The following is a 12,917-nucleotide window of genomic DNA, read 5'->3' as shown; positions in this document are numbered from 1 at the left end:
TGTTAGTGTACATGTAAATAATTGTGTTGTTTAATTCCATCTAGTAATTTTTTGTATAATACTTCTTGAAATTTCAGTTTAACTTAATGAAATAGGACAACTGAAAACCTTACATCACTTATATTTACATATATTTAAAGTAGATTCGTTAAAATTAAATGTAATGAAAAATACCAAAATGAAGAAGTACCCAAGAAAGTATGAAGTTTTGTAGTCAATCTGGTTTCACGCCACTTGTCTATTATATAGTAAAAGAAGTATAAAGCACGCAAAAAAAACTTACGTACAATAGTGAGTGCAGTATGCTTTGCTGCAAGTACTAGCCTGTCTTCCTGAGGAAATTCAGCGCCTCACTGAGGAAAGACAACTTCTGAAAAAAATATTAAGCTGGTTTCAGTTTAAGAAGCCATTTTTTGTACCCTCAGCCTGGCTCACTGTTGCCTGAGATCCTACTTTTTAAGAATGACAGCTGGCTAGACAGTTCCATCTTCTTTACTCAGACTGACCAAGGTTCAGAACAGGAATGAGTAACTGCTGCACTAATGTGGATCACACCCCATAAGCAGATTTTTTCTAATGGCAAGCATTAGGATTTGTGTGATGCCAAAACCTAGGAGCTTCAACGTCTTGAAAAGCACACTTGGTGAGAGGTAATACTCCTACCGATTTCCATATTTGGCAATAGCTGCTGCCTCACGAGATACTTAATTGCAGCAATTGATTAACGGCAGTTTAGCTCTCTGAGAGGAAGCATCTTCCAGCTCCCCTAAGTTTGTTCTGCATGCTTCATCTTTAATATGAGAAAGAAAAAATATAAGCTACTACATCACCTTTCAGCCCCGACTTGGATGTGATGTGGCTCATTGGTTAAGGAGATATCAATGGGGCACGAACGAAAGAGAGCGCTCGGAAGGCTGATGGCTGAAAGCCCGAAGAAAAGATACCGTTCGATTTGATAGTAGGAATACACCCATCTTTGAACATTAAAGTTTATAACTTCTGACCTTTGATTGTTAAATGTCCATATAAAAGCAGTAAAGAGATTGTCTTTTTAAAAAACTGTGTTTGTCCAGTCTTTCCTACTGCCTATGTCACTTGATGCCTGTGTCATACCCTACACATCCAGCTCTTAAGGAACAGGATCATCATACTATTGATCAAGCTCCAAGTCCACTACTTCTACACATTTCAAACATAGGAATTATAACAAAAATCTGAATTTCTTATAGAAAATTCTGACATTACAAATTTTATTTTGATCCCAAATCACAGTAAAGTTCATATTTTCTTTAGTGCACGTAAAATTTAATTTAAAAATGTCGTAACATTTTAGTACTGTTAGTTTTATGGAAATATATAAACATTCCCCAAACTAAGAAGTTTCATCACAGTTTAATAAAATGACCAGTCTGTTCAATATTAAATTGTACTTATCAGTAGGATGCCTTTTTCCATAGGAGCTGCAGCATAAAAGCCTAATGAGCCATTTTTCTCATTAGCCTATGGTAGCCAGATTGCTACCATAACATAACAAGTTCCAGTGATTGGCTCGGTAAAAACCAAAACCCACTGCAGTACGCGTGTGCAGTTTTGGAGGATGTAATGCCGTAGGGTTTTTTAATTTAATTTTAAGGTTTTAAATAAGACCATTATGCTGACTTGGAAATGCAGTTAATGTTTTGTTAAGCTTACTCCTGTTCAGAATTAAACATTCAGGTTACATTTTCAGTTTTAAACAAATTCTAAACTGAGATATGCCAGCTGATACCTGATTCTTATTTTCTTTATGGATAGTTAGGACAAAAACTCCCAGCAACAAACCCCAATAGGCTTAAGATTGACCTGCAGAAAATGTTGTGGGTTTGTGACAATTGCTTCCTATCAAAAAATCCGCTATCCAATATTTCTTAAATAAAATTCATGGCAACTTAAAAAAGTAGCAGATGATACCTGACAACCAGAGGCATAAATTTTTTATATAGGTGGACATGGCTGCCTAACTCATGTAACTCTTCTGTCAGAACTTGATTGGCTGAAATAAAAGTCAGGTTTAAACTTAAGGGGATTACTTTAAAATAAAAAAAGAAGAAAAAAACCCCACACTTCCTTAAGTCTCTCATGGAAACCTGGAAAAATTATATTAAACTTTCTGGTTCTGAATGCGCTGATTCTCCCTGCTCACAAATACAAAATAAATAGTGAGCAAACAATATTCTTATTATAGAGGAAAAAAAGGAAGAAAATACTAACAAAATAGACAAATAAGAAAAGAATAACTAATTCCTAAAGTGTTTACTGAAAGGCTTTTAAACTATCTACAGTTTTTCTCTAGGCAACTGTTAAGCTAGTGTTCCCCCTCATAAAATTACCTTTACTTACTCTTTAAGGTTTTTGCAGTGCTTCTGGATTGCAAGGTCTGATTTGAGCTAATCTGACCTGTTGGTTTGTCATGTTTCTGTTAGCTGTTCCTCACTTTGCCAGATGATCCTCCTATCCAAAACTCACAGCACTTCTTTCTCCAGAGCCACGCATCTGCAATCTATTACGCTAATGTCTCTGTTTTTATTTTGTTCTCTTTCTGTTTTTTATTCTCTTCTTCCTCACTGTGGGGAGGGACAGGGGATGACTTCAGTCCCATACCATAGTATCATACCATATGCCCACTAGGTAACTTAGGTTATTATAGGGTTAATCATAGAAATAATGGAAGTGGTGGCTAGCGTAGGGTAGAGGTACTGACAGTGGAAAGACCAGGACACTCTGTCACAATGACATGGAAGCACTGTTTCTGAGGCACCACTGTTCCCAAACTGAATGGTACAAGATACACTGTCTTGGCAGTATAAGCTTCTCAAGTATATGGCTCCATCTTGCTTTCAGTAAGTTGCTGCTATTATTGCTTTTCAACTACATCCTAAAAAGTGGACATTAGAATGCTCATAAGAGTCCATCTTAAAACAGATAGGGGTTTTCAGGGTGCTATAAAAGGCCAAATCATTTAAAAGTGATGTTTTTATCTGAAAAAGGCACCTGAGGTTAGTGGAGCCTTAGAGATTAATGATAGCATAAGGGGTTTCAAAACCAAAATAGGATACATCTTCGTTCACAAGAAACGAGACAGAAACAATGAGGCATGGTGGCTTCTCCACGCCTTTCTTCCCCAGCTCATGCTAGGGAAGATGAGTCTGCATGCTCCAGAGACACTGGACCCTCCCCCGCCAAACCCTGGAACACATATGGAAGAAAAGAAAGTCTCTCACCTCCAATCTTCCTGCATTCACTTTGCTATCCATGTGAGCCTCTTCCTGTGTCCTTTCTTTTCTTCCATTTCCTTCTGTTCCTTTTCTTTCTTCCAAACTCTTTCCTATTTGCAAATGTTCTACCTTGGCCACCTGATTCTCACTCTTTTCCTCATTTTCAACGGTCCAGTCCGTAATTCTTCGCAACCATTTGTATGAGTATTTTTTCTCCTTTATACCATTTGAGTGCCTTTTACATTTCTGATGTATTTTGATCATTGTTTTTCAAAGCTTCCAATTTCAAATATGAAGAGTTCAGTCAGGAATTTTTTCTTTCCATTCCAAAGACTTCTGCTATGGATGGGATTCAGACTGATGTGGCCTAGGTGCAGGTTAGATCCAATTAAAGAGTTTCTGGAACTAACTGTTCATCTGAAAAAAGGCAGGGAGCTTTTGGGCCACGATGTTCACAAGGTGATAGTACGATCCATTTCAGCAGAGCGTTAGGCTCTCAACTGCTCAGGTAGTCTCTCTCCTTCACAATTTACTGTTTAACTTCCCATGAGATATAATGGTTGTTAAATACTACATAGAGTAAATTTTGGGTAACTGAGATTAGGAATGACAAGATCTGTGATTTGTTTAGAAAGAATGTCCGCGGACAGTATGCAGATCTCGTTTTAAAGAATTATGGCAGCCATGGTGTCTCAATTAAAAAAGTCTTAAGTCAAGGGCTGTTGGACCAACCACCCTATATACTTGAGAAGTAGGGCCCAGATTGCCTACCACGTTATGATTATTATTGCGCAGTGATAAGGATGATCTGATGGATGTGGATAATAGATGGTCTGAACTCTCTTGAACTTAGAGGCTTTTATCAGTCTTAAGCATCTGGTAGTTGATCTGAGTATGATATACAATTCCTGTGTATGCAAGTAACTTGACTTTTCTCAAAGGCGCATTGCAGATGTAACAGAAGCAAAAGAAACATGACAGACTTTTTGATGTTTTAAATATACAATGCTAAGACCTCTCCAATATCATCAAACTATCATTTGATATTATCATCAAAATATCATCTAAAAATTCTGTAAAATTAACTGCCCATAATAAACAGATAGTTAGAAACCAGTCTCAGTCTCTTGCTTTTCTATTTTATTATGGTGCTTTGATTATAAAATTCATATTTTTGAGTGACATAAAAAAATCTCTAAAGAAATGAGTAGTTCAGTCTTTGGAGTCTTCAGTGCAGATGTGTGTGAATAAGTTATGTAGTATAAGGTGAATACTTGGAAGCCTAAAAAAAGGAAAAAATTAAGTATGCTCATTAATTTAACATTACCTATCTTGTGCAATGCACAGGGTGTACTTCTGTGGAAAAAAATACGTGATCACCTATTTGAAGATTGTATCATGCATGAGAGTACCAAATTAAGGCTGCATGGTTAATGCTCTGGGAATTGATTTCAAATTAATTGTACCAGTATATTACATTAATATTATTTTCTGCAAGGAAAACGTCTTGTGTGAACAGTGAAATGCGAAAAGTGTACACGTGCACACATGCGGAAAATTTTCCTTTTTAATGCAGATCATCGTCTTGATTCATGACGGCACTTACTGCTTCCAGTAGCTGTGGTGGCCAGCTCTTACGCAGATGGGAATTGTGACCAGCAGGATAAAGCTGCTCATGGCAAGCCGGGGCAGAAGCATCCAGCACACGGCCAGGGACCAGCACTACTTACAAGGGTGCAACTTTGGTGCAAGACCCTGCTCCTGAAAAAGCTGACAGCATGTGTCCGTTGTACACGTCCTGCATGTAGGGTGGCGTGTTGGCGCCCGAGAGGCTGATGCTCAGCACCTGCTAGGATCAAGGCCTACCTCAGTGGAGGCCTCGGCGCCGACGAGGCCGGCGGCCTCCCCTGCGCGCCACAGCCGCCGACATGGCGTCGGAGCGCCCCAGGAAGCACGCGGTGAGGCTAAGGCGAGAAGAACTACATCTCCCAAGAGCCGTCGCGCTCCAGAGCGCTTCCGATTGGCCCGAGCCCGAGCCCAATCAGCGGGGAGGAGGTGGGCAGCGGTGTCGCAGGTACCCTCCGGAGGAGGTTGGCGACCGCAGGGAGGGGGAAACATGGCGCTGGGTGCTAGGGCGCCGCGGCGGCTGCTGCACCTGCTGCACCTGTCGGCCGGGAGCTGCCGCCTCCTCCTCCTCCTCCTGCTGCTCCTCCTCTGCGGCCAGCTCGGAGGAGGACAGAAGAAGAAGGAGGTAGAAACGTTTGCTTCTTTCGCCGCCGCGCCCAGCCGAGGGGCTGTGGCTGCTCGGCCGTGCTCGCCTGCCCCCTCCTCTGCGTTCGTTAGCGCCCGGCGGTGCCCCGGAGAGGGGGCGCTCTTCGCCCCCGGCCGCCCTGCTCCGGGCGTGGGCCGCCCTCCTCCCTCCCGCGGGCTCCTCTCCCTCCCTCCCGGCCCTGAAGGGGGCGCCTGTGGGGCGGCGGAAGATGGCCGGCAGCCGGCAGCGGCCGCCTCCGTCGCCGCCGGTAGCGGCAGGCCGTTAGCCGCCCGCGCGCGTCGTGCCCTCGCCCCCAGGGAGCCCTCCACCGGCCCGCGCCCAATAAAGCCGCTTTGGGCTGGTCCGGTCCCGTCCCCGTGGCGGTGCCCTCGCAGTAGGGTGTTTGTGTGCGGGGAGTTACAGGAGCAATTCACCTGGACTAAGCGAGGGCGAGGAGTAAAATCAAACCGTGTGTTTATGGTGCCACCTGAAATGAATGCCCTGAGTTAATAAATAACGTTGAAAGGATTACAGCTGGTGTGTGCGCACAACCGAGTCCTGGCTGTGCCTGTCAATATGAATGTTTCATTCAAGGTGTGTTTAAGGGAAATGGGGGTGGGGGGGAGGAGCAGATCTAGTCTGGTTTTAGTAGCAGCAGTATGTTTTCAGTAACTTTGATATTTAAATATGGAAATGTGCAACAAATTGCTTTTCCGTGTGGCTAATATTTTCCCTTTTTATAGTCTAATGTTACTAGAGCGTATTATATTTCTTCCTAGCTTGCACCCAAATTCAGCCTAAGTTCACATACACCCAGTGCCAGACTGATGACTAGAATTTCTTTGCAGTTTTTCTTAATGTAGGGAAGAGGGAAGGAGAGAACTTTTTAATGACTGATGAATGAGCATACACTGTTGCAGTATTTCATTTCTTGTTAAGATTGATTTTTTTTTTTTTTAAATCTGATAAATGTTTCTGGCTATTTATTTGAAAGAAAGAAATGGTGAGGAGCATGTGGTAGAGCCAGTGGCAATAGAGAAAAAGGAAAGAAGGAAGAATAGCCTTCTGCAGAGGAAATTGTTACTGATAATATCTTGGAAATTCCATTTATTTCAACACTGAGCAAATAATCAGTGTTGGATAAAGGAAAAGGGAACGATATATGAAGAGTTAGGAGTGTTCAGCATGGGTTCGATGGCACATGTAGTATAAGGTACAGATTCTTGAGTGTCTCAGGATTTCTGATACTATTTTAACAAAACAGTGATAACCAAAATTTCAGTTTCCTGTCTTTATCTTTTAGAGTTTTGTTTAATATTAACCTTGAATGTACAGCCTATTTGACCTGCTCGTCACTGCAAATTTGTGTTTGGTCTCCAGACTGTGGAGCATGACATGTTTTTATTTTTGAGTGAGCATGCAGGAAAATGTTTGGCATTTATACCAAGTACAGGCTCCCCATTAAAAGCCTTATTAAAAATTAAGATGTGGCAAAAGTTGAATCTTTGAAAGGAAATTCAGTCCTGACTGTAAGTTTGGTTTCAAGTAGTGTTGAAGGTGTATTTAAAATGGAGGATTTGTATTCATTTGTGTAATTTGTCATTTTATCTTTTGTTGCAATCCTTAAAGCTTTTAAATAACTATCCTAGTCTGAAGTGAAATAATAGTGGTAAGTCGTGCCTGAAAATATAAAATCCTTTGAATGCAATTCTAAATTTGTTTTTCTCTCTTCTGCCCTAAAAATTAGGGGGAAGAAAGGTGTTTGCAAGAATTGTTTATTTTCTGCTAATTTGTTTTTGTGAGCAGCAAAAACCTCTGTATCTCTTTCTCGACTCTCCTGAAGTAACTAAAGTTTTAGACAAGTTTGACAAAATATACTAGCAGTTCTTATTTTAACGAGTCTATATAGCAAATGGTAGTGTCTGTAGTTATTGCATGCAGTAAATTAAATAAAGGATCCTTATAGCAGCCTGATAGTGTTTGTGTAATTGGATTGCTGAAACTTTTTTCTGTCCCAGATGTCTCCATTTGGCATCCTTCCTGTCATAAGACAGATCAGTGGCTTAATTGACGTTTTTTCACCTGCTCTGTTCTATAACCTTTTATACAGCATGTTCTGTGCAACCACATAGAACTCAAGCAGATACAATCTTTATTTTCCAAGTGCTGTGGAAAAATCAGAAGGTATATTTAGAGGGCGGAAAGCATGATTTTTCATTACTCTTTTGAATGTTTGAATTTATCGATTTCATGTTTAAGTGTTTTGGAGTTCAAATTTTGTTGGCGAAGCTAGTGATGGAACTAAAAAAGTGACTTTATCTTGTATTTGTTTTAGGCTTCTTCCTCTTGATCTAATAAATTTGGAAGCTGTCCTAATAGAAAGTATTGCTCATCTTTTCATCTCATGCAATATCTTCTTTAATATGTGTGTGTGGGGGGGTGTATACATATATACACATACATACATTATATATATAATTCAGTCACCAGTCTGATTTTTAGTGCTGAAACTTGCAATAATGATAGACTGCCAATGAATAAATTGAAAGATGTTTGTACTGTGTTTCTCAAAGCTGCATTTCAGATGGAAAGACTCATATTTCAAGTGCTGTTACTACAGTATAGAAAGTCCTTTATGTTCTGAGAAAAATAAGTAAATTCATAGTTGCGCTGAATGAATTACTTATGAAAGAATTCAAAAACAACTGGCAATATTTTGGTTACAAAAAATAATCCCAGATATTTGGGATGCAGAAGATTTGCACCTTTCTCAATATCATCTTCATGATAGCACTCTTTTTTATGGTTGCTAAAGTGGCAAGACTTCTATCATTTCTTTGGGGAGACTGTTTTCCCCTCTAATAGGACTTACTGTTAGGATTTCTTTTTCTTTTGATCACTGTTTCTTGCTATACCACTTTAGAATACCCTAAATTTGTCATCTTCTACTTAAGGAGTAGCAGTTCTTAACCTAATTTTACTGTTCCGTTACTTTTTTTGCTCTTTTCTTCTGAATCTACAGCAACTTATTTTTGAATTTCAGACATACCGGTAATTGTGCAAAAGTTGGGCAAAATTGCATAAAACACCTGTATATCAGGTTCATAGGATTAGCACTCCCTTCCACCCCATGTTTATAGCTGTGCAGTCTCTTTGTGGAATTGCATCTTGAGTTCAGAGTTGCTGAAGGCTATAGCATCTGCTGTTTTAAGGATAGACATTGCTTTCTGCTCTGTTTTAAATTTGACTTTTTCATCATTTTATATCCCCTTGCTACTCAGCATACTGCTACAGAATTAGGAAGTTCAGTTACTTTCCGTTTTCATTTGTCTTACGAAGACCAACTCAGACAGGGTCTGGTCCTGAATCCTTTATATTTCCACTTATGTTTAATTTTTCTAGGCTTTGATGTGCGTGTGTTAATATCTGAGCTAATGTGCATGTCTTTTCAAAAGAGATTTTTGGGCTTATAAGGCAAAAATGTAGCTAATACAATTTAAAAAAACTACCTAAAGTTTAGGTTTTATTTCTGCTTTTTGTTTTATTAACTTACAAATATTTGGATAAGCTTTTTTTTTTTTTTTAAATGAACTCTTTGATACTTAGCCTGTTTTCTGCGACTTGTGGAAGTAATTGACAGTTGTTCAGCTAATTGATTAGCTAATTCCCTTAGTGCTGCATATTTTCAAGTCCTGCTTGCTACACATTCAGGCTTTTTTCACATATTTACTTATATCCTGTCAGTGATTGAGCTGCATTCTGAGCATGAAGTTAAACTTAATTCGGAACTGCTATACCCTCTAAGAGTCTGTTTTTGAATAATTCCAACATTTGTATTGGAAGGGTTTTTCTTCACCACGCTAAGGAACATGGCTGTTTTAACAATAAAGTGTGGGAGGTACTTATTTCGTTGCTGCAACTTAAACTTTTCTTGATAATTGTAGGTTCTCTGTCTTTCTCTACTGTTGACTTCAATGCTCCAAATTATTAGCTAAAACATTTTGTTCTTTTGCCTTTTTTAACTTAGCATCAATCTTATATGACCTTCCTCTACTTTTAATAGTAAGCTAGAACTAAATCTAAATTGCATTTAATCCAGAATTAATAATTCACTGGGGTATTAAAATAATGTGAAAATTAATCATTTTTGCTTTTAATCTTATTAATGTACTTTTATGTAAATCTTCATTTTTCTATAAAAGACGTACCTAGAGACTCAGATTCTGCAACGTTGGTTAATACAGGGAATGATAAAACTAAGCAGATAAGATGTTGGGAAATACTTAACCTTGATAAAACAGAGTATGGAAAGCTGATCTGACAATGTAAAGAAGGTATTTGAATATGTATAGAAATCTATTTTACCTGGAAGAGGTGACATACTTTTCTAGATACCCTGGAAGATGTAGAGCAGGATTCAATGAGGGAATAAATAAATATATCAGCAGATGCTTAGGTAGTTGTTCAAAGAGAGAAATTCAAGATACAGCTAGGTTAGGCAATTGTAGAACAGGTTAGGCAGTTATGGAAAGAGTTGGGCACCTCACCATGGGTTGCAACACTCGCGTACTGTGCAGTCAGTTATCTTGAGCTAGGCAAGAAGAGAGCGGACAGATATGTCTGAAATCTTGTCCTTTAGAGTATGGATGGTAGAGTCAGAACTACAAAGCTGTGCTGTCCACTTTGTATCCAGAACTTGACATCGTTTCCTAATATAGATGTTCTGGGAAAGTGCTTGCAGGCTTTGGCTATAGGAGGAGGAGGTAGTGGTGATGACTACTTCTGTATACTAATTCTTCAATCAGGGTTATGTATTGTCCTTAAAAGTTGCAGCAGTAAAAAAGTAAAATGTGACTCCAGTCATTAGGTTACAAAGTATTGCATTCTTTCTGGCTCCATTGATGTTGCTGCATTTTGTTATTTTTTTCATTTTTTTACACACTGACATAGTTACAGTTAAGGTGGTGTAAGCACACAATGATTGTAGTTTATAGGGTATGGTTTCAGGGATTTCAGAGCACAGCCAACAGAGGCAGCGAACAGACGCAGCAGTTTGCGCAGAAGGGCGCCAGAAGGCAAAGAAGGCACCTCTCCATTTTGCATAGTGGTGTGTCCTTCCCCGGGGCATGGTCATGACACGCCGCAGAGCACGTTCCCCAGTGGCTGCTGGAGGTGCTGCATCGGCTGTGTCTGAGGCTTCAACCCAGACAGACCCTCAGACAGCAGATGCAGCCCTGCAGGTGTCAGGCTGCAGGGAGTGCCTGGGGCCTCTCCGTGGGGCCTGGGCTGACAGTCAGCTCTCCTGCATGAGGTGTGCTGTGGTTGACCAGTTGCGTCACCAGATAAAGGAGTTACGGGAGGAAGTTAGTAGGCTGCGTAGCATCTGAGAGGATGAGCGGGAGATTGACAGGGCATTCTCGGAGACTGTTCAGCTCCAGGAGTTCCCCCCCCCCCCCCCAACTGCAGCGGAGTTGTTGGAGGGCTCTGTACTGTGTGTAAAGGTGCATCATAACACTGTTGAAGAGGGCTGGAAGCTGGTGACCTCTCGTAGAAGGAGAAAGGCTCTTGCTCCTCCTCAAGAGTTGCCTGTGAAGAACAAGTTTAGCGCCCTCCAAGCTGAGGAGGAGCTGGGCATGGCTCCAAGGGAGGCAACTGGCCTGGCAGACCCTGTGCCATGCAGGAACCCCCGGAAGAAGTGGCGAGTGATTGTTGTGGGTGACTCCCTGCTGCAGGGGACAGATGCACCTATCTGCCGACCTGACCTCTTGTCCAGAGAGGTTTGCTGCCTGCCAGGGGCTCGAATAAGAGATGTCATGGAAAGACTGCCAAGGCTTGTCCATGCATCGGACTACTACCCTCTACATCTTCCATGTGGGTGCTAACGACACAAAAGGCAAACTGGAAACCATCAAACAGGACTTCAGAGCTCTGGGAATGGTGGTCAAGGGTCTGGGAGCCCAGGTTGTTTTCTCCTCAATCTTGCCTGTGAGGGGAAAGGATGGGAGGAGGAGTAGACGAGTTTTCCAAGTTAACAGCTGGCTGCGCCGCTGGTGTTGGCAACAGGGCTTTGGTTTCTATGACCATGGGACCCTGTTTGAAGACCAGCAGCTGATGGGGAGCGATGGGATCCACCTCACTAAGCGGGGCACACGCGTCTTTGCCAACAGATTGGCCAGCCTGGTAAGGAGGGCTTTAAACTAGGCAAGATGGGGGAAGGGGAGTGGTATAGTGGCAGGGGAGTCAGTAAAACACCGCTCAAGTCAGGATGCCTCCAGCGGGTGCATACAGCCAGGGGAGACAGCATGCAACATGGCTGTGGAGGATCCTCTTGCACCTCTCCTGGGAAGCTTGCATGCTTGACTGGCTCTCTGAAATGCCTGTATACCAATGCACGCAGCATGGGGAATAAGCAGGAAGAGTTAGAGACCTGTGTGCGGTCGCAGGGCCATGATCTCATTGCGGTTACAGAGACATGGTGGGATAGTTCACATGACTGGGATGCTGTCATGGATGGCTATGTGATTTTTAGGAAAGACAGGCCAGGAAGAAGAGGTGATGGAATTGCTCTTTATCTGAGGGAGCAACTAGAATGTGTGGAGCTCTGCCTAGGTGTGGATGAAGAGCGAGTTGAGAGCTTATGGGTAAGGATTAAAGGGCAGGCTAACAAGGGTGAAACTGTTGTGGATGTTTACCCATCAGGCCACCTGATCAGGAAGAAGTAGTCAATGAGGCCTTCTACAGACAGCTGGAAGTAGCCTCACGATCACAGGCCCTGGTTCTCATGGGGGACTTCAACCACCCTGACATCTGCTGGGAAGACAACACAGCTAGGCACAAACAGTCAAGGAGGTTCCTGCAGAGCACTGATGACAATTTCTTGACACAGTTGTAGAGAAGCCAACAAGGAGAGGTGTGCTGCTGGACCTCATACTAACAAATAAAGGAGGACTGGTTGGAGATGTGAAGGTTGGGGGCAGCCTTGGCTGCAGTGACCATGAGATGGTGGAGTTCAGGATCCTACGAGGAGGGAGCAGGGCAATGAGTAGGATTACAACCGTGGACTTCAGGAGAGCTAACTTGGGCCTCTTCAGAGACCTACTTGGAGGAATCCCATGGGATCGGTCCCTGGAAGGAAGAGGGGTCCAGGAGAGGTGGTTAATATTCAAGCATCACCTCCTCCAGGCTCAAGATGGGTGCATCCCTCTGAGTAAGAAGTCCAGCAAAGTGGGCAGGAGACCTGCATGGATGAGCAAGGAACTCCTGGCCAAACTCCAGCAGAAGAAGGAAGCACACAGAATGTGGAAAAGGAGACAGGCCACTTGGGAGGAATACAGGGACATTGTCAGAGTGTGCAGGGATACGACAAGGAAGGCTAAGGCCCAGTTGGAATTAAATCTGGCAAGAGATGTCAA

General features: G+C 42.0%; 1 protein-coding gene and 1 long non-coding RNA gene across 7 annotated transcripts in view; one reads left to right on the top strand and one right to left on the bottom strand.

The window, feature by feature from the left end:
• Nucleotides 1–3,935, bottom strand: part of LOC138067210 (uncharacterized) — a 67,514-nt gene extending 63,579 nt beyond the window's left edge. The window contains exons 1-2 of the long non-coding RNA XR_011141054.1: nucleotides 3,261–3,935; nucleotides 288–370 (exon numbers count right to left, since the gene is read on the bottom strand). This is a non-coding gene — a long non-coding RNA (uncharacterized lncRNA). The remainder of the gene's footprint in view (nucleotides 1–287; nucleotides 371–3,260) is intronic.
• A 1,353-nt stretch (nucleotides 3,936–5,288) lies between these two features.
• Nucleotides 5,289–12,917, top strand: part of TUSC3 (tumor suppressor candidate 3) — a 141,029-nt gene continuing 133,400 nt past the window's right edge. For 4 of the 6 annotated variants that reach the window (XR_011141051.1, XR_011141052.1, XR_011141053.1 and 1 more), the window contains exon 1: nucleotides 5,312–5,505. Coding sequence is in view for 3 of the 6 variants with exons in the window: in XM_068942788.1 (XP_068798889.1) it covers nucleotides 5,371–5,505 (135 nt within the window). In the remaining 3 variants the exon portion in view is untranslated. Of the gene's footprint in view, nucleotides 5,506–6,066; nucleotides 6,100–12,917 lie in introns of those variants that run through there. The other 2 variants (XM_068942789.1, XM_009665879.2) reach the window with 2 other exon arrangements.

The sequence above is a fragment of the Struthio camelus genome, chromosome 4 (genome assembly GCF_040807025.1).
Source record: "Struthio camelus isolate bStrCam1 chromosome 4, bStrCam1.hap1, whole genome shotgun sequence".
Taxonomy (NCBI): domain Eukaryota; kingdom Metazoa; phylum Chordata; class Aves; order Struthioniformes; family Struthionidae; genus Struthio; species Struthio camelus.
Note: the sequence above shows the minus strand (reverse complement) of the source record. Positions and strands in the feature narration are given on the sequence as shown.